At 51.8% G+C, this 22,490-nt stretch overlaps 1 protein-coding gene across 2 annotated transcripts in view; it reads left to right on the top strand.

Annotated features, from left to right (window-relative positions):
- The window catches only part of RGS9 (regulator of G protein signaling 9), a 71,634-nt gene extending 58,068 nt beyond the window's left edge, over window positions 1-13,566 (top strand). For both annotated transcript variants that reach the window (XM_086687833.1, XM_086687834.1), the window contains exons 17-19: window positions 429-546; window positions 9,026-9,483; window positions 10,645-13,566. In XM_086687833.1, coding sequence (XP_086543959.1) covers window positions 429-546; window positions 9,026-9,483; window positions 10,645-10,795 — 727 coding nt within the window. In that variant the 3' untranslated portion in view covers window positions 10,796-13,566. The remainder of the gene's footprint in view (window positions 1-428; window positions 547-9,025; window positions 9,484-10,644) is intronic.
- The last annotated feature ends 8,924 nt before the right edge of the window (window positions 13,567-22,490 follow it).

Below are 22,490 nucleotides of genomic sequence, written 5' to 3'. Positions count from 1 at the left end.
CTTTCCCTCCTTCCCAGAGCCTTGGCTTTTTGAAAACAAATGCTCCCCCCCCCCCCCAAGGCAAGAACCATTGGTCTTCCAGTATCAAACTCTCCTTGCCCCCTTCTTTCAGAGAGAGCCCATGGGAAGTTGACACATTGATTTCTAAACATTGTAGAAGGTATGTCATCACCACGACAGGCAGTGTTCCACGCGCCTAGCCTAGAATCCGATGGCGGCTGGTCCTCACTCTGGTCCATCCTCCAAAGGGGGAGAAAGAGCTCAGGTCGAACACGCCTCTGAGGGCGCCCCCTTGGCGCTCACGAAGAGAATGAGGGAACGAGCCCAGATTCGGGTCCTGCAGCCCCGTCTCCCACCAGGTGCCACAGTGGCACAGCTGGGCGAGCTGTGTGGCTTTCCACCAACCACAGCCTTGTCCTTCCTTCCAGCTCCGGTCTCCCATTTATGCGACGCCACCTGCGTTCCAGCCCGAGCCCCGTCATCCTGAGGCAGCTGGAAGAAGAAGCCAAGGCTCGAGAAGCAGCCAACACGGTGGACATCACCCAGGTCATGAGCAAGCTGGACCGTAGGAGCCAACTCAAAAGAGAGCCGCCTCCTAAATAGATCTAGAATCCTTGGGGGGCGGGGGCGTACGTGCGGGAGAGGCATGCAAAGAAAGGCAGAGTCAGAGTCTAGAGAATTCTATGCCCCGTTGCGGGGGGGGGGGTGGGCAGCGGGGTCGCCAGGTGCGTGCCACAGCCCCCTGACCTCCTTCGGGGTGGACTTCACAGTGTCACCGCAACCAGAGCTCCAGTTCGTGGGGGGACAGGGGCAGCAGTGGGGGGCGGGGAGGTCCCTTGACTCAGGTGCTGTGTGACTTACTTAGCGCTTACTTAGTAAGTACGAACTTAGCACTTACCCTCTTACAAGAACCGAGGGGGTTCTTGGAGTGGGAAGCCCAGAGAAAACAGGCTGTTTTGTGTAGCACCGTTTGCTTTGGAAAATGAACAGGAAGATCGCCTCGTCCCCCAAGACATAGTTCTTCTTAATGGAGCTCCTCACCCTACCTCTCCGATTCAGACTCCGCTTCTAAAGCAGTCTGAGATGCCTCTGAGGCACTAGATGCAGGGTCCCCCCTAGATGCGCTTCCCCTGGGCTTCTCTGTTACACCTTCTGGAAGGGTCCTGCTGAGACATTCCTGTTGAGCTAGTTCTTAGTCACGGTTTGAGGGCTGGTGAGCTCCCTCCTTCCCTGTTGTCTCCCCACTGCCTGACACCTGCTGGGGGAATTAGTATGAAGGGCTAATTAGACTAATTAGACGAAAGGCTCAGTCGGAAGCTTCCCGGGCAGTCAAGGTGAAATGGCCTTATCATGAAGGCCATATCGTTTTGGATAAAGGAAAGGTGATGGTGACTTCATTCGTGGGAAGAGGGATGGTAGGCGGCTGGACATTTCCAAGACGAGTTAGGGTCAAAGATAATACTCTTTGGGATATTTTCTTTTATTTTTTTGTGGCGGGACAGGGGAGAGGGAGAGAAGGAGAGAGAATCCTAAGTAGGCTCCATACCTGGCTCAGAGCCTGATGTAGGGCTTAGTCTCAAGACTGTGAGATCATGACCTGAGCCGAAATCAAGAACTGGGTGCTTAACCGAATGAGCCATGCAGGCGCCCCTCCTTTGGATATTTTCTCGATGTTCGTGCTTCTCTCCTCTGTAGCTGTAGGCTAGGCCAGCCCTGTGGTCAGGGAGCAGGGAGAGGACAGTTCACACTCTGACCTTGGGAGGCCTACAAGGTAATTCTGGAAGCTAGTCTTACCTCATGCACCTGTGTGAGAACGCAAAGGCAACAGGGCAAGTCCGCGAGCAAGGGACCGACGTTATGCAGCAAAGGGACTCACTCCTTCAACACGTTTGCTGAGTACCTACTACGTGCCAGGCAGTGGTGAATACAACGGCCTGGTCTCTGTCTCACGAATTTATAGTCTAGGACTGACCAAAAATAACGAAGCCAATGGTATCGGCAGCCGTTGCCATGTGACAAACAAGATTAGAGCGTCACACGATAATCAGCGTTCATTGCTCCTGGGTATAGGGTCGTCTGTGCGGCTCTGTTGATCTTGGTGGAGCTCACTCCCATGCCTGGGGCCTTGATCTGTGGTGGCCTAAGCTGGGACGAGCAGAATGATTCTTCTCTGCTTCTCGTGCGTCTTGTCCTCCAACAGCCTGGCCGCGGCATGATCTGTGGTGATGGCGGATTGCAAGGGAGTAAGTGGAAACACGTCAGAGTCTTGAGGTGTAGGCTTAGACCTGGTTTTCCACCTCATCTCCTTGGCCAAATCAAGTTACAAAGCCAGCCTAGAATCAAGGGATGAGGAAATAAACTCTAGCTCTTTAGCGAGAGAAATTTTAAAGTCTTATCGCCACAGACGTGGAGACAGGGAGGGACGAATCGGAGCCGTCACTGCGACCAACAGTCTACATATATGATAAAACCTGTAGAGAGTGAGTGTTACAAAGGATGTGGATATGGTGCCCTGAGAGGGGAGAAGGGAGATGTGTGCACTAAGGAGGCCTCTTCAAGGCGGTCACGGAGAAGCAGAGGTGGAGTGAACGCGGCCACACAAAGAATGTGGGCAGGCAGGGAGAACTTTCCAGGCAGACGGGACTGCATGCGTGAAGGCCCATTGGGGAAAGTGCCTCGGGGTGAACTGTAAGACCAGGTGGATGGAGCCTGGTGGGCGTGGGGCATATGGTGCCACACAAGGTTAGAGAGGTGGGCGAGGCCAGGTCACTGGGGACCTTTTAGGCCATTGTAAGGAGTCTACAGCTCTTGGTTTCATGTCAGTGAAATGATTCCATTACTCTCTCCATTTAAACTCCGAAAGAACAACCTGAGGTGTGCTTTGGTCGTCTCTCTTTTGGAGAATGTTGGAAGTTTTCCGATGCAGGGAGGGCATCCCAAGAAAGAATTTCAGGTGATGGCCGTTGTAAATGGAATGACATAGGACAGGGGCTGTGTTTGCCCAGGATCACTCTGAAACCTGATGGGTTCTGCAGAAACGTGTCTTACCTGAGTGGATGAATGAAAGGAGGAAGGAAGGAAGGGAAAGAGCCCTGGATTTGGAGAAGGCCTCTTGGTCTCTGGTTCTGCCACCAGCCATGTGGTCTTGAACAAGTCACTTACGATCTCTGCTTCCTGATTTGTGAAGTGAGGGGTTAGGACCAGATCCACGCTTCTTGAAACAGACTCTGTGAGTTCCAGGAGGGTACCCCGCCTGGGGCCTCGATTTTGCTTGAAGATTTGGAATGGGAGGACACTTTGGTAATTTTAGATATTTTTTTGCATTAAAATCATCATGAATATAGTATGAATTAGAATGCAAAACGTACATGAATTTTTTAAGATAAAAATCGAGACATCAAAGACATTTCATGCTTGGCTGTGGCAGGTTTAGGCTTTACCCTCAGACTCCTGGGAGAGGATGTTTACCCGGCTCTCCTGCTGTTTGTCCTACTTTCCTGGGAAAGTTTGAGAAGCACAAAACCAGAGAGATGCGCTGTCCCTTCTGGTTACCCCCTGTGAGCTGGGACCACATACCCGGCACAATGGCGGTGACGATGGCGGGGCGTCCAACACATCAGGAGTTCCGCAGGCTACAAAGTGTATCGTGTTTGTCTGTGACTCAGCCATCCACCTCCCACAAGTGAGATGTCTCCCACCCTCCAGCAGACTCCCAGGGGCTCCGTATCAGGCACAGAGTAGATACGCCACACGTATTAATGGAAACCTTCTCAACGTCAGACACACGGGGACCCCGCAATCTAATGAGAGGCACAGGGATATAAACAGGGTCAGTTATCACTCTTTAACGGATAAATGCATAAATAAGGAACCCGGAGAAATGCATCTGAAGGAGGGTAGGAGATAAATGGCTTTGCTCCTGGATAGCAGCAGCCACGTTCCACACGTTTCTTTTTTTTTTTTTTTTTTAATTTTTTTTTCAACGTTTTTTATTTATTTTTGGGACAGAGAGAGACAGAGCATGAACGGGGGAGGGGCAGAGAGAGAGGGAGACACAGAATCGGAAACAGGCTCCAGGCTCCGAGCCATCAGCCCAGAGCCTGACGCGGGGCTCGAACTCACGGACCGTGAGATTGTGACCTGGCTGAAGTCGGACGCTTAACCGACTGTGCCACCCAGGCGCCCCTCCACACGTTTCTAAACACCTTTTCTATGTAAGAACCGGTGATGGCTGCTGGGACAGGTACAGAAATGGGCAAGAGGTTCTCTGCCCTCCAGGGGCTGGATGCAAATGGCTGCAACGTGAGACGGAACGGGATCGAGGCTGAGTTGGCACACTAGAAGAGCACAGAGATGGGAGAGGATTGTCTGGCCTGGAGGTCTGTGCGGGGGTGGGGTGGGGTGGGGGGGGATCCACCAGGAGATTCTCGTGTTTGGTAGTAAAGGAGCCCAGGTCCCTATCCAGTTTTGAAGTTTTGTAAGAGCGTCGGCCGCTGGGCCCCAGCAGGTGACAGCTGTTCCTGGGGGCTTTATTTCTGTGTGTCAAACATAACAGTGGCCCCCGCAGGGTCTGTCTTGATCTCAGATAGCATCAAAAATAGTATTTATTTGGACAGTATTATCGATATATTTAAACGATTGTGATAGTTTCTGTGTTCTGTGTACTTAGGCACCCTCTTGATTCCTCAATGCCATGCTTTAAACAGCTTGAGTTTCTCCACCTACGGTGGTGCGTCTCTTATGCTAGAATATAAATCATGCTGGAAAGTGCCAGGCTTTCCTTTGTAGAATTTCGTTTTTAAGCTTGGCTTTTAGAGAAAGGACTGCTCTTCTTGTGAGGGTTGTGGTAATACGAGGGCTAGGGACAAGAAAATACAAGAAGAGTACATAAGATAATGCCTGGCATATAATAAACGCTCAGTAGATGCTAGCTCCTGTTACCTTGGTCACAACCATCATCACTGTCGCCATCACCACCATTTATCACCAACACCGTCAATGTCGTCATCTTCATCATCACCACCATCATCACCACCATCCTTAGTCGCGTACGGTCTTAGAGTAACCTTGGGCTTCCTTGCACCTGTCGGTGTTCGTCCAGTACGGTGATCCATTATTCTTTACTATTCCGGGCATTCCCTCGGGTGCACTTTTAGCTTTGTTGACTTAAACCGTCTCACTTCTCTGCTCTCTCAGAGTCTTGCAGTGTGGGCCGCCCAGCTCTCCAGGGACCATCAGGATATATTTGAAGGGACGAGGGTGGGCCATTGATGTCACGTGCTCTATGAGTCTGTCCAAGTTCTGTGGCTAAAGCAAGGGTCCGTTCAAGATGGTAAGGCTGTGCCACACACGAGATGGTGGGTAGGAGAAATGATGTGCCCACCCTTGTGGATTTGTTTCCACGGAGCCAACTTTGCTTATTTGCTTTTGGAGGCAGTGGGCGAGGGGAAAGCAAGGAGGGACCGGAGAGGGTGCTGTGCACACTGCATGCTGAACCTGAATGTGGCTTAGGAAGCAGGAGTTCAGGGGGCCACAAGGACTCCTTCAGATTCTCAGCCAGTTTCTAGACAGAAGACGAATCGCACCTCTTTGCACTTATCTGCCTTGCCTGCCATTAAAAAGCCTACGATCGTGACGTCATGTCAGTGTACCCACTCCATTCCACGCTCTTTCCCCCTGTGTCACTCCCTTGCCTAATAAAACAGAGCTCTCAGAGCTTCACCGTGTCTCCGTGTGTCACATTTCTTTGCCACGTGCCTTGCATGCCGCTGCTTTGCTGTGTCACACCAGGGGTGGGCGTGGCGTGGGCTGGAGGGGCCAGGTCTCTGTGGGAGGGGCCAGAGTCCTGGTGGGAAGGGGGTAAAAAAGGCCTTCCTGCTTTGGGTGTCCGGGGCCGATGGGGTCAGTGGCTATTTTCCCAGAAGAAAGGACCTTCTCAGGCCAGGTGAGTAAAGCAGGACGGTGGCCACTCCTCACCTGTCTTGTCATTCATCCTGGAAAAGAAAGTGATGAGGGGAGAAGAGTGGGGTGGGGAGGAGGGCACAGAATTAAGGAGGGCAGTAAATGGGAGTGGCCTGTACTGTCATAAGCTGTGCGATCTTGGTCAAGTTGTCATCTCCACGAGGCTCAGTTTCCTAATCTGTAAAGTGGGGATTATAAGGACTTTATCACAGATTCTGAGTAAGTGGGATTCAAGAGAATGAACCGGAGGTAGGGTGTCCTCAGTCAGTTTATTCTCTCACCAAAGCCTATTGCCTAGTTTTGGTGTCTCAGCCCGCTCTCCAGGACCCCAGGTCCCATCTGAACCCCACAGGCAATGGGATGGCCTTATGGATCAGTAGACAAAGCAGGGGGCTTTGGGGTTTCACGCTCCTCGGATGGGATTCTCATTCTGTGTTAGTTATCTACTGCTGTGCAATGAAACAGCGCACACACAGCCGTTTGTTTGCGCACCGATGGCCAGGTGAGGCTGGGCCGGGCCCCCTGCTCACGGTCTCACACCCAAGGTCACGCCAGGCTGTCGTGTTCCTATCTGGAGGCTCTTACGAAGAACCTGCTTCCAATCTCTTTGAGGTTGTTGTGGAGACTCAGTTTGTCACCGTAGGGCTCAAGGCCCCAGCGTTTTTGTTGGCCGTTAAGCTGATGGCTGCACCCAGCTCCTAGAAGCTGCCCTATCCCTCGTCCTGTGTCCCCTCTGTCCCACCTTCAAAGCCAATCCTGGAGAATTTCTCCTTTGTTGAGTCCCTGTCGTGCTTCAAACCCTGTCTGACGTCTGTCCCTGGTCTGTGACTCAGATCTGAAGGGTTCGTGTGATGAGGTCAGGCTCACCCAGGTAATCCTTTGTTGATGTCACCTATGCCATATCGCGTCACCTGAGCACGGAGTGGCTGTCGTGTGCCATTTCTAGTTCACACCCACACTGGAAGACGGGGGCAGGAGTGTGAGCGGCCACCTTCGTGTTGTACATATCATTGTCCCTGTTGGCTGTGAGAGCCTTGGGATGGCAATGAGCCCGTCTAGACCTCAATTTTCTGGATACTAGGTAATATGCTAGATTACCTACCATATAGCAGATGCTTAAGAATTACAGGGCCAGACCCTTTCACCTAACCGTTGTCTCCCAAACCCTTATCGAGGGCCCAGCTTTCTCCTTTATTGCTCTTCTGGTCAGCAGACTGTGTCCTAAGTGGAGACCCCTTGCCCTATAGAAGCATGGCGTGGGGCTCCTCAAACTGGACATAACCAAATCGTGACCTCGGGTGTTTGTTAGAAGATGCTTTCCTTGTGTCCCCCCGAGAATCTCCTTCAGTGGGTCTGGTGGGGTTGGGATCCGCACTTGCAGCAGCACCCTGGGTGATCCCGGGGTGCGCTGATGGGCAGGCCATCCTGAGATGGCCAGCCAGCTGTTACACGTGCAGACTCGGCCGTCCATGGGCCTGGCTTCAAAGCCGGCCCTGTCCCCGGTGGCCTGTCCTTGGGGCTCGGTTTTCGAAGCATTAGTTTCCTCGTCTGTATAATGGGCATAGTAAGAGCTGGTGGCCTTACTGAGCGGCTTTGGGAAGTAAGTGCGATGATCCACAAAACGTGCTCAGCCTCGACCCTCACGTTTCCTGAGTTCTCGCTGTGTGTTAAGGCCAGGAGTTTTGATTTCGTATGTTAACCCTGGGGCCCCAGGTCTGGGCCTTGGCTCTGGTTTGTGGGCCTGTGGAGACCTGAGCAGAGGCACAGTACCAGTGGCTCTCAGCTGCTGTTTCAGAATGGAATCGAACTTGAACTTCAGGGAGCTGGTGGGGGAGAATGGAGGCCGTCCCCCCTCTGTCCCCCACGGCAAAGACTTCTGTGGCCTCCTGGCCTTTCTTTTCCTCTAAAAGCCGTCCTTGGATGTGCCTGCCCCTTTCTCTTCCGGCTGGGACCAGCACGCTCAGGGGACCTGGAAACCAGGCCATACCCCATAGAAGCCAGCAGCCTCCAGCTCAGCGCCCGGAGCTGCCCTCCCTCGGCCCCGGGGCAGTGCCCGGGCCCCCGGGGCAGGCAGGTTTCTCTAAGCTGGGCGTCGTGTGGCCGTGCCAGTTTCAAAGAGGGTTTGTTCTTCACTGAAGTCCTTTCCAGTTCTCTCTCGGAGGCAGTGATGGCCCAGCTGTTCCAGAGGGTCCCCCTTCCCTGCCAGGACTGGGCTTTGACACGGTGAGAGGCTGCAGCAGGCCTTTAGGACGGGGCATGACGAACCGGGCCGATGGGCCCTCGGAGGCCCATCTGTGGAGGGAAGAGCGGTGACAACAGAGGGGTGACAGCAGAGAGCCTCCCTGGAAATTCCAACTTTGTGTCAGCTCAGACCAAGCTCTCCTGGGCTTCTTTGCTGAAAACCTGCTGGTCCAGCACTCCTGCCCCTCCCCCCTCCCGCTCCTTGACTCTGGGGCCACGGGAGCCCAGGGAGGTCGGGATGCTACCCTTCTCCAGCGACGAGCCCACGACGCCCACTCTGCCTCCCCTCCCGGCCACCCTGTTCTGCCGCGGGAGGCACGGCCAGTGCGGGGGCTTGGCGACCCCCAAGGCGTGGCCAGTTGGACGCGGGGTCGGGGCTCAGGACGAGGTGTGGTGGTCTCAAGCCTGGAGGAGTGAGCAGGGTCCGTATCACCACTGCTCTGTTAAAAGTGTCCTCGTGCTGGGAACTAAGGACGGAGAAAGGATGCATGGCATCTAGCGGGTCCTAAGCATTGTTTGCTGGGGGACGGGGGTTCGGGGCAGTTGGAAAGCCAGCCTGGCCTCACCCCAGCATCCCAGGCCCAGCAAAGGTCAGCCTGGATGCAAATGTCCAGCTCCAGGCACCGTGACCAGGGCCTCCTTGACGGGAGGCCCGTGTGTGGCTGGGCCGTCATCACAGGGGGCTCCGGGCCCCTTTCCCAGCTCCCCAATGGGCCCGCCACACCAGGCCGTGCTCCGGGCGCTGGAAGGGGCTAAGTCAGCAGAGGGCTGTGTCCCTGAGCCCCCACGACTCACCCTGAACTCTCTCTTTCCTTGTCTGCAGCCGGGCCAGCACACCGCTCCCAGCCCCCACCTGGCCGTGTACACAGGGACCTGCGTGCCCCCGTCTCCTTCGGGTCCCTTCTCCCCCTCCTGCCGCTCCCCCAGGATGCCTTTCCCCTCGCCGGGCCGCTTCATCCGGAGGCCCAGCAGCACCATCTGCCCCACGCCTATGAGAGTGGCCTCGGAGAGCTCCGAGCAGACGGGGGCCGCTGGTGCCTCCGGGGCCTGCCCAGGGCCCTCCGACACCGCCGGGGGTGAGGCCTCGGCCGAACACCCCTGGGTCCGGCCCAAGGCCCGCGTGGCTCTGTCCTTCAGCAGGTTTCTGAGACGGGGCTGTTCGGCTTCCCCGGTCTTTGCCAGGCTCTCGCCCAAGTGCCCGCCCGTGTCCCACGGGAAGGTGCAGCCCCTGGGGGACGTGGGCCAGCAGGTGTCACGGCTGAAATCCAGGAGAGTAGCAAAGTAAGAACCAGAAAGGATTGTGCTGTGTGTGAGCGCAGGGGCACATTTGTCCCTGTGCGAGCATACGTGTTTGCACATTTGCCCGCATGTGAGCATGCGCGTGTGCATATGTCTATGCATGAGTGCGCGTGCACGCATGTCTGTGTGTGTGTGTGTGTGTGTGTATGTCTGTGCTGGGTACCGAGGCCATGGGCTTGAGCACAGTCTAGAACTGGGGGTGGGGGGGTGAGTAATGAGGATTCTGGGTTAGCAGACACGACAAGAGGGCTGTTTGGCCACTGGATAGTTTCCAGAAACTCAGCGTTGCCCTCGCCTGCTTCCTAAGAAAGAAAAGGAATGGGAGTCTTTCTTTTCCACCTTTTCCCCCTTCTGTGCTCCACCCAGCCTGCCCCATCCCCAGAAAGTCAGTCTAATGAATCCATTGTACTTTTTTTTTTAAATTTTTTATATACTTTGAGAGAAACAGAGAGAGAGGAGAGGGAGTAAGCGGGGGAGGGGCAGAGAGAGTCCCAGGCAGGCTCCACACTGCCAGCTGGGAGCCCACGCGGGGCTCGAACCCACGAACCGTGAGATGGTGACTTGAGCCGAAACCGAGTCAGATGCTTAACCGACCGAGCAGGCTCTCAGAGGGGCCTGCGGGGATTCCTGCTTCTACAGGTGTTTCTGTGAAAATGACTGTGCCCAGTCTCCCCCGAGAGGTGGCCCCTCTCAGCTCCATTTTGGGTGTAAGCCTGAGTTCTGAGAACCCCAAGCGCCCGGAGGCAGGTCACCGGGGGCAGCACAAAGGCTCTGAGGGGGTGCACGCCAACTGCTGGACCAATGGCAAGAAAGAAAAGTTGTAGACGGTGCAAAACTGAGAATCAGCCCCCCGCCTCTATTTGGTTTTGGGGAGACAGTCAGGGGTATCCCTGCACCAACCAACACGCTCCTGTTGGTTGCTCCAACCCTAACAATTTGAGCCCCTCCAACATGAAAATAAAGCATCTTTTGAGCCTGAGTCCAGCAGAGAAACAGGAGTCCCCTTCTACCCCTAGTGAAAGAGATCCGCGGAGCCCGGTCGCGGCACATCTGGGTGTTACTCTCCTCCAGGGACGTCAGGGTGAGCTGAGGATTTGGTGTCCCTTCTGTCCCTATGCACTTGCCTGTCTTTTGTGCCTGAAGCTTTTTCCAGATCAAAATGGACGTGCCTACGCAGAGTGGGACCTGCCTGATGGACTCGGAGGACACCGGGACAGGAGACTCGGGTGACCGGGCCGAGGAGAAGGAGGTCATCTGTCCCTGGGAGAGCGTGGCCGAGGGGAAAGCTAGCTGAGCCGGGGGCGCTGGACCAAGAAGACGCTCCCAGCAGACCCTGCCAGATGGGGCCACGGGCTCTCGAACCCAAGTGCATTTCGATCACATTTGGGGCCTGGAGAGAGAAGACGGGATGGATTGTGGGGAAGCGTGCACTGCCTGGGGTCCCGATGGCCGATTCCCACCCTCCCTCCTGACCTTCCCTTCTTTGGGCAGAAGAAAGGCATGTGGACCAGAGGACTTTACTTGCCTTAAAACCAATAAGAGGTTAACTTGTGAGAGTCTCTAGGCCTGGGATGTTAGTGTGCGTCTGGTTTTATTAGCTATGAGCTACTATTTATCAGTTTATGAGTTCAATTCATCTCTCCTTTGGTTTTAGAGACAAAAGGACACTGAGTCGCTTTTAAGAACTCCCTCCCTGGTTAAATTGGTTTGTGCATGTTACTTCTATCAACGGAGCTCCCCAGAGCACGGCATCGTGCATGAAAGGGGTGTCGGGGAAAGGCATCTTTCTAGAATGAGCAGGTGTGTTGTTCGCATCCACCAAGAAGTAGAAACAAGATGGGAATAGCTGGGCAAGGGGTTTATTGGGGGAAACACCTGTGAAGGATAAAGAGTGCGATCTGGAGAAGGAGGTAGGGGCCTTCAGACCAAGTGCCTGGCTGGCCTCTGGGGAAGGAAGGGCAGGCTTGGAGAGTCTCATATGGCAGTACAGTTCCAAGTGAGTTTTGGCCTTGCCATTGGGGTGTCCTTGACGCAGAGTGACTAGGTCTGGCAAGAACGTTTCTGCCTTCTCACCTCCACCATGCAAGGTCATTGGCTGGGAGCACCTGGGGGGGAAGCCCGGCCCCAGCACGGACACACTGCTGGCCATCGGTCCATCCACTCCCTGCAGCAGGGGCTCTGAGCACGCACGTTCATGTCTGCTGCATGCAACCCGGTAGGCGCTTCTGGAGGCTTAGGCCTCGGTGCACCCCCACCTCTTCTCATAGTTATTTACTCAACTGGTATGTGTTATGCCCTTGCTATGTGCCAGGCACTGTGCTAGGCCCTGGGGATGCAGTGGTGGGTGAGCCTCCTTGCCTCCTTGAATTCATCTAGAGCCGTGGCTCTCAACCCGGGACAACTTTGCCCCGGGGGGACACTGAGCAGCGTCTCAAAACATTTTTGGGGTGTCAGGACTAGTGTGGGGAACGCTGCTGGCCTCTAGCGGGTGGAGGGCAGGCAGTGACACCAAACATTCTACAAACGGGATAGTCCTCTACCCCTCCACAACGGAAGATTCTCTTGTCCAAATCAGCAAGTGCTGCTGTTGGGAAATCCCCGAAGAGAGGGTGCAGGTGATTCCCTGGGCTGCTGGACACGGGCCCCTTGTCATTGGTTTCTGCCCCCAAGCCCTGAACTGTTGCCTGAGAGTGTTCTGCTGGGATTATAATTGGATTCAGGGGTGGGTTGATATTAAGGACTACATCGTCAAAAACGTTTCTTCAAAGTTGCATGGCAAGCTCTCATGGGAAAAAGATTTTTCGAGTGGGTTGCCAAACCATTCATTATCCCCCTCCCCTGAATTCTCAGCTTCATCAGATTCTGATTAGTAGATAAGAGCCCCTCACTTGCTTTTAATGTGGGACAATTTACCTTATTCAGTCCATAAATAAGCCCCCGGGGGCTACTGAGTCATCTGTCTTGACGCTTCTAGAAATGAACGGTGGCTAGGGGCATGGCCAAAACCTGGACTTGCTGACCACGCAAGGAAGCGCAGGTGATTTAATTCTGAAAGAGCGTGTCATTTTACATTCTGTGGGATCCACTCCTTTGGGCTCACAAGAGTTACTCATGTGGGGATGAGGAAACTTGTCTCCTAGAGAGCACACAACGTGGGCTGGCTCTCAAGAGAGAGGCGAGTGGATCAATGAACTTGATGTCTTTATTTGCGAAGCTGGTCTAAAACGAGATTACAGGCACAACCCATACCTTTAATGTACCAGCAACCATTGTGCCCAGACTGTAAACTGGGGTTATGGGGCTCCACTCCGAAGCCCCCAGGGTCCTCGACCAAGACCGTATGGACCTTCAGCATCAACTATCCAAGGCTGCGGGATTCCCTGATGGGATTAGGTGAGGTCCCGGCTAAAGTGCTGTAACAAAGAGACCCCAGGAGGAAGGAAGTGGTTCAAACATGAAGGAGTCTGACTCTGCCATGTAATTGCCCAAAGGCAGGAGGCATTTCATGGTGACTGGATTCCAGGGAAGAGAGGAAATCCAGGGGCCAAGGTAAATATTTTTAACCTTGTTGCCTCACCTGTCCCCTAGTGATTGGCATGATTATTCTCCACCTTGTCTGGACCGAAACTATTACCCAGTCTTGGTGGAGGGAGTGGAAAGTATAGTAGAAAAGGGGAGAATGTGGGAGGTGGGGCAAGAGGAGCTGGGAGTGGCTGATCAGTTTGTATTTGGCCAAATGTTTGGTCAATATCTGTAAAATGCATCTCTGCTCTATTCTATGGTTGGGCGGCTTTTCCTTCATTGAGAATGCAAACCTCCTAGGCGCCCAACACCAGGTGAAGTAGAGTAAAACCACGGTGTGCGAGATAATTCGTTCTGGAAACATGCTTGTCACCCAAAGTACTTGGATATCAAAGCGAATTTCCCCGTGAGAAATAATGGACACTCAGATGATTCGTTCCACAACCCCAAAATATTCATATGCAGTGACTACAGCACTGTCATATAATGCAAAATAATAAAGAAAATCCAAAATATAAAGAAAAATAAACAAATTAACTTGCACTTGCCTTTGAAAACCTTCGTAGCTGGTGTGAGGGAGACAAGAGAGAGGAGGGTTATTGTGCAGGACGACTTCCACTATCACTAGTGGAATCACTGCTATCTATTGGCTCCATGGAATCTTCTGAATGGGGACCACTGCATACACTGGCACGGATGTTGACCAGATTACAGTATTAAGAAACTCTTGTCCTATACTGTATTTAAGGTAACTGGCAATCAGGCAGCAGAGGAAAGGGTCTCTATCTGCAGGCAGCCTGAACTAGGAGGAACCAAAGTATTCCTCAGCTTACTCTTGTCCAGAAAAGCAGAGGACTGTCCGTAGGTGCTGTGAAGTGACAAAAAATACACCAGTGCCAGTCGTGGGCACCTTCCAACGTCCTGAAAAACCACTGATTTCTGCCAAACACCACGGCCTGAGACCAAGCATCCAAGCATGGGAGACGATCACCCACAATCCCTCAGTGAGAGAGAGAGAGAGAGAGAGAGAGAGAACCACTGGCTCAGTTGTGATCACGTGACGTTCGGCTACTTGTATTGCAAGACCTCACTCGTTGATCAAGTTAAAATTTATTAGAAATGTTTGCAGAACACTCACAGAACAAGTTACTTGCAATCCAAGGTTTTATTGAATTAAGAGTGAAGCTGATTCTCTCAGGGACCTCTGTTATTGTTCAGAAGCAAGTGGGGGAAGTCAGATCTCTGGGTCACTGGTGGACACGGGACTATGGGATACGTGAGTCCTGCCCCAGCCCTGTCCAGCATGGGACGGCTCCTTGATTCCTTCACCTGTGAGCTGGCAGCTGATAATTGGACCTCTGTTATAGGGTTATTTGAAGATATGTAAAATGCACATACAAATGTCTGCCTGTGCAGAACTTTGTAGGGTGCAAGAAGGAAACATCTTTATCCATCACCCCCTCCCCATCCACTTCTCCCTGTAAACCCCCACTGTGAGTTATTTTTGTTTTCCAACCCTGGATGAAAGCTCTGGTGAGCCCCGTAACTTCTCTGGTCCCTTTCAGATAATAAATTCTCCGAGCACGATCAGAGACAAGGGCCATCTCAATTTAGCTCTGTCCGCACGCCATTCAGACTCTTGTGTGCTGAGCAAAACTCAGAAGTTCATCCAAAGGCAAAACTTCTCTCCTCCAGTTTGAGCTGAGCCGGGTTGGGGAAAGGGGTCAACTCCTTCTCTCTTGCCTTCCTTGCTTTGCTTTTCTTCTTCTCCACCCAACGTGTAGCCTGTGGCTCCCGGAGGCGTGGGCTGGAGAGCCAGGAGGTTCTTAGTTGACTCACACAAAAGGCACCGGTCATGGTGCATGCTGGGATTCCCCCACTGGCTCTCACTCAGGTGGGGTTTTCCTAGATTCTTGGGCCCTTCTGGCCTCAGCCTCCTTGGTCAGAAGGAACCCTGAGTGTCCTCCAGCCGGCTGCACGGGGAACTCATCCCACGGCCCACATCTCAGCTGTGGTCACGTCCTCAGTTGCCTGGGGCGAGATTCAAATGACTGTGCACCCATCTGGCTTCCGTGCAGACTCTTCAGATCCTGGCATCCTTGCCCCAATGGGGGCAGCCCTGTCCTTTTTCTCTCCTCTCTGTTGCATGGCTTTACCTGATCTCAGCTTTCCTCTGGTTCTTCCCCTCTCACTGGCTGCACAAATCAAGCCCTCCGAGTGACTCATCAAACCCCTTTCTCAGCTTAAGAGAGAGCAAAGCACCCCCTTCCCCAGCGAGTGGGTTTGCAAGAATGACTTCTGGACCATCGCCTTTGCTAGTCGTGCCCACGTGTCCAGCTCTTCATCTGGACTGGCTGGCCAGCGGTTGGCATCTACTGTTTTATTTTTGGCCTTTGGGGCTACCGCAGAAAGGGAGACAGAGAGAACATTCCATCAGACTTCAACATTTCATCATATTTGTCAAACGTCAGGAGTGTGCTTATTTTCTTTCTCTTGAAAATCTACGAGCAGAGCCTTGTCTTTGGGACTCCTAGGGTGGCTGTCCCTTTGCCTTCTGGGGAGGGGACGCTTGGTGGCCCACTCGGGGCTGAAATTCATTGAACCTGAGAGGATGAGGTTCAATGTGCTGCCCCTTGCTTTCTTGCTAGGAAAGAGAAGAAGAAATATCTTTAAGGAGTCTGTACCGGCCGACTACTGCAGGGTTGCTGGGTGCAGAGGTGAGCAGGGGAGGGTGAGGGGGCATGGGATCTCCACTCACCTCAGCCCCGGGAGGCCCAGCCCTCTGCTCCGGGCACCATGTTCTCAGACTTCGCCAGAAGAGGGAGTCCACGGCTCACAGATCCCCAAAGAGAGGCGGCTGCGCTTTCCCCTTAGGAATTCAGAGACCAGCACCGGAGAAGAAGTCAGAGGGACTTGGAGAGAAGTCCAGATCGGGGTGGGACTGGGGGCGGCGGGAGGGGCTGCGCGTCCTTTGTCTTCCTGTGCCCAGTCCCAGAGCCCCTGGAACCGGCGGGGGTAGGGACCGTGCGAGAGAAGCCTCTTGCTCTCTGCTCTTGGCCCCCCTCCCCCACAGGGTTCTCCTGGCTGCTGTGCCCGGGTGGGGGTGGGGAGGGGCTGGTGCTCTGTTCCTGCTGGCTTTGGGTGAGGCTGAGACTCTGCAGGAAAAGCCCCAGAGGAAGAAACTGCCTCCCCCGCCTGCTTGCAGACCGGTGGTAGAATTCCTCTTTCGAGGGCCTTCTCTGTGTGGAGCTCTGCCCCCTAGGACTGGCTGCCTCATTCAGTGTCCACTTCCTAGCCCCAGGGCTCTGTCAGCTGCTCTGTTAAGCAGGTGAGACTGGAGGCCTGGGGCAGCCAGAGGGGCGGGAGCACAGTGATGTTTAGGGCAAATATATGGCATCAGAAAACGGGCTTTTCTACTCCGCTGATGGGAGGGACCTGTGTGTGGCCATATGACAGGAGACTGAAGGCGGGCAAGGTCATTTGTTTCCCAGGCAGTAGAACAAGGGTATTCAAAGGCCCCTGTGAATAGGAGGGGGTATTTGGGGCAGCCGGCTTTGGGTACAGGTGCGGGTCCCTCGGCACCAACCACGTCCGAGGAAGCGAGGAATCCTGCCATGCACAGAGAGGTGTGTGTGTTCACACCTGTGCCAACACAAGCACCGGGGGCCGCCTGTGACACCCGGGGATGTGTGTGCACGGGAGGCTGTGGACGTGGGGCTGGCACAGCCTGCAGTCACCGCCCTCCGCCCACCCCAGTGCAACAGTCTCCGCGGTGAGCTTGGAGACCGTGGTACGTGCGGGAGGCACTCCAGGAATGTCCTTGAGAAGCTGGATGTTTATAAGGAAGGCCTCCACATCCCTGAGCCACACATTCAGGGAGAGGTGGGCACAGTGTGTTAGAGGAGGGTGCTGGGGCGCAGCGAGATTGGGTCGATGAAACCCAGGCCATGCTCCGGACGGGTCCCGGCACGTTTACGGCGGGTCCCTTCTCAGAGCCTTTCGGAGGAAATCCTTTTTCATCGTCCACCTCCGAGTCAGCCTTGGCATCCCGTGTTCCTCGTCCTCAGCCCGCAGGAAGCCCCAGCCTGTCCTGTCCTGGAGTTCTCCGTCTAAGGGACCTGGGGATCTGGATAGCTCCCCTCCCCCATTGACACACTCTGTTTCTCCCTCTCTCAAAAATAAATAAACACTAAAACAGTATTTTAGATTCTGCAGGTTACACTTGATTTCTGGCACATAGTCTTCTTAAAAAAAAAACACATAAAAATGTAAAATCTTCATATACCCGACAAGGGGTTAGTATCCATAATATATAAAGAACTCCTACAGCTCAACCACAAAAATACCAACAACCCAATTAAAAAAATAGGTGAAAGGTTTAAATAGACATTTCTCTAAAGAAGATACATACACAGGTAATAGATATACGAGAAGATGCTCAGTGTCACTCATATTTAGGGAAACGCATATTCAGACTTCACATCAGTTAGGTTGGCTCCTGTCAAAGAACTCAAAACACAGCAGGTGTTGGTGAGGCTGTGGAGAAACGGTATTGCTGGTGGGAACAAAAATGGTGCAGCCACTATGGAAAACAGTATGGCGGTTCCTCAAAAAGTTACAACCAGAATTCCCTTACCGTATGATCCGGAATCCCACTTCTGGGTACACACCCCAAAGAACTGAAAGCAGGGACTCCAACAGATATTTGCCCACTCACGTTCATAGCGGCGTTATTCACAGTCACCAAAAGGTGGAAGCAAGTGTCCCTCAATAGACAAATGGATAAACAAACTGTGACGTAGCCACACAATGAAATATTATTCCGTCTCACAAAAGAAGACATTCCGACACCTGCTGCAACCCGAATGGACCTTGAAGACATTATGCTGAGTGAAATAAGCCAGACACAGAAGAAAAAAATATCACGTGATTCCACTTCTATGAGGTCCGTAGAGTAGTCAGGCTGGAGGAAGAGAGGATGGGAAGTTATTGTTTAATCACCCCCTTCCCCCCCATCATTAAACAATCATTGTTTAATAGAGTTTCAGTTCGGGACGCTGAGAAAGTTGTGGAGATGGATGGTGGTAACAGGTACCTAACAATGTGCATGTATTTCCTGCCACTGAACCGCACATTTAAGAATAAAGGGGTAATGTTTACATCACATGTATTTTACCACAATAAAAACAAAATGTCAACAGTGTTCTTACCACAAGGGCCATATAAAAACAGGCTCCTGATTGGATTTTAGCTCAAGGGTCAAAGTTTGCCGGGGAGCCTGGATGGCTCAGTCGGTTGGGCATCCAACTTCAGCTCAGGTCATGATCTCACGGTGCGTGAGTTCGAGCCCCGCGTCGGGCTCTGTGCTGACAGCTCGGAGCCTGGAGCCCGCTTCGGATTCTGTGTCTCCCTCTCTCTCTGCCCCTCCCCTGCTCATGCTCTGTCTCTGTCTCAAAAATGAATAAAAACATTAAAAAAAAAAAAAAGGGTGAAAATTTGCCAACCTTTGTTCTTCGTTATGAGTTTCATCATTGTCAGTATTGTGTGTTATAGTCAATGCTTATTTAACTTTAGCTCCATGTTTTACCCGGTTCTCTGCTCACCTCTCTCCCTAGTATCCTACTTCTTTCCAGGTCCAGTTTTCTTTGTACTGAAGCGCATCCCTTAGTAATTCTTTGACTGATGGCTTTGAGAAGTAAATAGTTTTTTTGCTTGACAATGTCTTTATTTTACCGCCATTACTGTTGTGCCCCATTGCTATCTTCCTCATTACTGTTAAATGATTGTTTACCTGAATACAGAAGGATAGGTTGGGGTGCCTGGGTGGCTCAGTTGGTAAAGCACGCAACTTCTTGTCTCCAGGTTGTGGGTTTGAGCCCCACGCTGGGTGGAGAGCTTGCTTTAACAACAACACCAAAAAAAAGAATGACAGATTGAAAGTAACTTCCCTCTGCCCTTCAGGTATCATTTCATCATCTGCGGTCCTTTCTTGCTGCCGATGAGATGTCATTTAACAGATGTGCTTTTCTACTTGGCCCCCAAGATTGGTCTTTGTCTTGAGTGTTTTGCAGCTTCCTGGCAGCAAGTCTGGGCACGGATGTGCTTGTGCATATCTTGGTCTGGTGGTGCCTCCTCAGTCCCGAGGACTCAGGTCTTGATTTCACTCTCGAAACTCTCAACCACTGTCTGTTCGAGTGTTTCTCCCTCCTCCCCATTCTCTCTGTTTCGTTTTTTGGCAGCTCCTATTATATGCTTGTTATACCCTGGAGAGAGGTCCCTCCTTTTTTTTTTTTTTTCTGAGTCCTCTTTTTCTGTCCTGAGCAGCCCTTCTGCTTTTCCAGCTTGATGGAGGGGTCTCAGGTCAGGCCCTCCAAGTCTCTGTTGCTCTTTCCGGGTCTTGGTAACTTCCACCTTCGTTCAGTATGATCTCCGCATCTTGTAACGGAGGGGAGTCCGTGTTAGCTCCGTTGTCATGTTGCTGGAACTAGACGTCCATCCAGGACCTGATTTTTATCACAACACAGATGTCTGTCTCTCTTTCTCTTTCTCCTTCTCCTATTATTATACGTATATATTTCATATATGAAATTTTCTGTATATATGTGTGTATATATATAAGTACTATATATAAATATATAAATACTATATATATATATATATATATATATATATATACTCTTCCAGTTGTCCAATTATTCTATTTCTCTCTTCATTGTAGCTCCATTTTAATAGGGATGTCTGGTTCAAGGAAATGCATCTCCAAACTTAGAATGGTCGGCACCAAACAAGCTGTGGATATAATTTGGGGGCAGCGAGATTTGTACTCAGGGAATGCCTTATGAGGCTGATTCTGGCTGTGGCCCTGCCATGAAATGTTCCTTCCCTTTCCATCACAAACACTCAAATGAGTCTATACCATCTGCCTTCAACATTCCATCCATCCATCCATCCCTCCATCTGGTGGGATCCACTCAGGCTGCTGATGTGATATAAAGCTTAATTTAAGCTGAAAACATCTAAACAAACATCAGCCACCGGGGGGGGGGGGGATGCCTTATCTAAGCTTTTTTTTCCCCCCTGACTTAAATAAAGCCTCTCAAAAATACACCCTCTGTAAATCCCCTCTCAGAGGTTTATGGTTAGAGAGGAGATTGGTCCTCTTGCATCTGGATGAGAAATCACATAAACAAAACCTCCTGAAAACTTTCCTTTTGCTTGTTTTCCCTACTTATTTCTCATTCCTTCCCACCATTTGCTTTCCCTTGAATTCCTAACCCCTCTTCCTAAGATGATATATGAACCCTCAACTCTTGCTGTTCGAGGAGCCATTTCTTTGCGTGCTCTCATGAATGCGAATAAACCTTGTCTTTTCTCTGTTAATCTGAGGATTCATCTCTGCTAATTAATCTGTTACTTTGTCTTTTGTCAGTTAATTCGCACCCCCTATCACTGAACATAAGTTGGTAGAGAGAAAACTTTTTCTTCTCCTAACATTTTCATCCATCCATCAACTCATCCATCCATCCATCCATCCATCCCTCCATTCATCCAAGTTTCACAGAGTGCCTCCTAGATACTTGCTATGCTGTCATGAATAAAAATAGGCCCTGCTCTCAAGAATTCATAGTTTCGTTGGAGAGCATACTTTTCTTTATAAAATTTTTTAAAAAGTTTATTTATTTGAGAGAGACAGAGACAGGGCGAGTGGGGGAGGGGCAGCGAGAGAAAGAGAATCCCAGGCAGGCTCCGTGCTGCCAGTGCAGAGCCCCATGCGAAGCTTGAACTCACGAAACCACGAGATCATGACCTGAGCCAAGACCGAGAGTTGGACGCTTAACCGAGTGAGCCACCCAGGCGCCCCGGAAGGAATACTTTTAAACTAAGGATTCGAATACACTGTATTGGCAGGGGTGCAGGGCATGACAGCTAGAAGGATGCTGCTGTGAGAGACAAGGTGCCGTCTCTCGTCTGTCTCAGTCGCACCCAGGTTCCACCCTCTCCTAGCTGAGTAACCTTAAGCATTTTATTAAAGCTCTCCAAACCTCAGTTCTCTCCTCCATAAAACTGAAATCAGGAGAATCCTTGCCTCGTACAAGGGTGCGAAGATTATGAGCTAATGTGCGTAAAACGCTCCAATCAGCGCTGGATGACCGTTTGCTATTTTTACACACAAGGTGGTACAGAAGCAAAAAAGAGCCTCTAGAAAGTCTTCTTGGCCTCAGAATGTGGCTCTGTTGTATGTGTTGGGCTAGTGTATGGAAAGTTTTAGTTCCCATGAGGGACATGTGGTAGGGAAGGCCAGGAACGTACAAAAATAATCTCCGTGCACTCACCTTCAATAACTTGCAACAGAAGGTGGTGAGATATTACCCATATGAAGCGAGAAGGCCCAGAATGAAAGAGGCATTGAAGCTGACGTCAAATGTCTTTTGGGGGCCAGTTCCTGGAGTCCCGAGGGGCGAAGAAAGAGCAGAGCACAGGTCAGTCAGCAGGGAAACATAGCTTCACATCCCGAGAGAACCGCCAGCTACGTAGCCAGTGGGGCCTGAGGGCTCGACCCACATCGGTAGCTTCTATTGTGTGTGTGAATTAGACCCTAGATTAGGGAGTTCTCTGCTTTCCTGGAGAGCCCTGGCTCTGGTCCTTCCCTGTGCCATCATCCTCAACGTTCTCTCTCTCCTTTGGCTCCAAGGCAAGGAGAATCTGAAGCATTGTAGTAACACGGCACTCCCGGGATTTTCGGCCAAGCCTCGGGACTCCTGGAGGCAATAAATGCCAACAATGGGAACGTTAAAAGGCAGGAGTCATGACCACAGGCTCATCTTTGTCCAGAGCCCAAGGCAACGCCACACTCAGTTCGAGGTTTGGGGTATTGGAGATGTTGGATCATCTGTTAGGATAAAGATCTCCCGATTAATCAGCAAATGCCCACAAAGATCACTTTGTAAATTAAGGCTAATATTGTGAATCAGTGGCCCTTTTAGTACTTTTTTTTTTTTTTTACGTCTGTAGTATTTTTGTTGAAACAGGATGAAAAGCCAATGACTTCATAGGAGTTGCTGGCCTGAGGTTTTTAGTGTCTTCCCCCCCCCACCCCCCAAAAAAAATCCCTACTGGTAATTTTATTGAAATATTAGTCATACTGGATTAGGGTGGGCCCTGAGTCCAATGACTGGAATCTTTCTAATAAGAGGAGGTGACGCATAGGGACACAGTATACCATGTGAACACGGAGGCAGAGATTGGAACGACGTGATTACAAGTCCAGGATTGCAGAGGGTTCCTGGGGCTCCCAGAAGCTGGGAGGGGCCGGGAAGGAGCCTCCCGCAGATCCCCCAGAGGGGGCTCGGCCCTGCCGACGCCTTGGACTTCTGGCCCCCCAGAACTCTTGAGAGCACAAATTTCTGTTCTTTTAAGCCACCCCGTTTGTGGCACTTTGTTATACGAGCTCTAGGAGATGAATACAT

Source organism: Puma concolor, chromosome E1 (genome assembly GCF_028749965.1).
Source record: "Puma concolor isolate L17-30 chromosome E1, mPumCon1.1.hap2, whole genome shotgun sequence".
NCBI lineage: Eukaryota > Metazoa > Chordata > Mammalia > Carnivora > Felidae > Puma > Puma concolor.
This window is presented reverse-complemented; position numbering and strand designations above follow the sequence as displayed.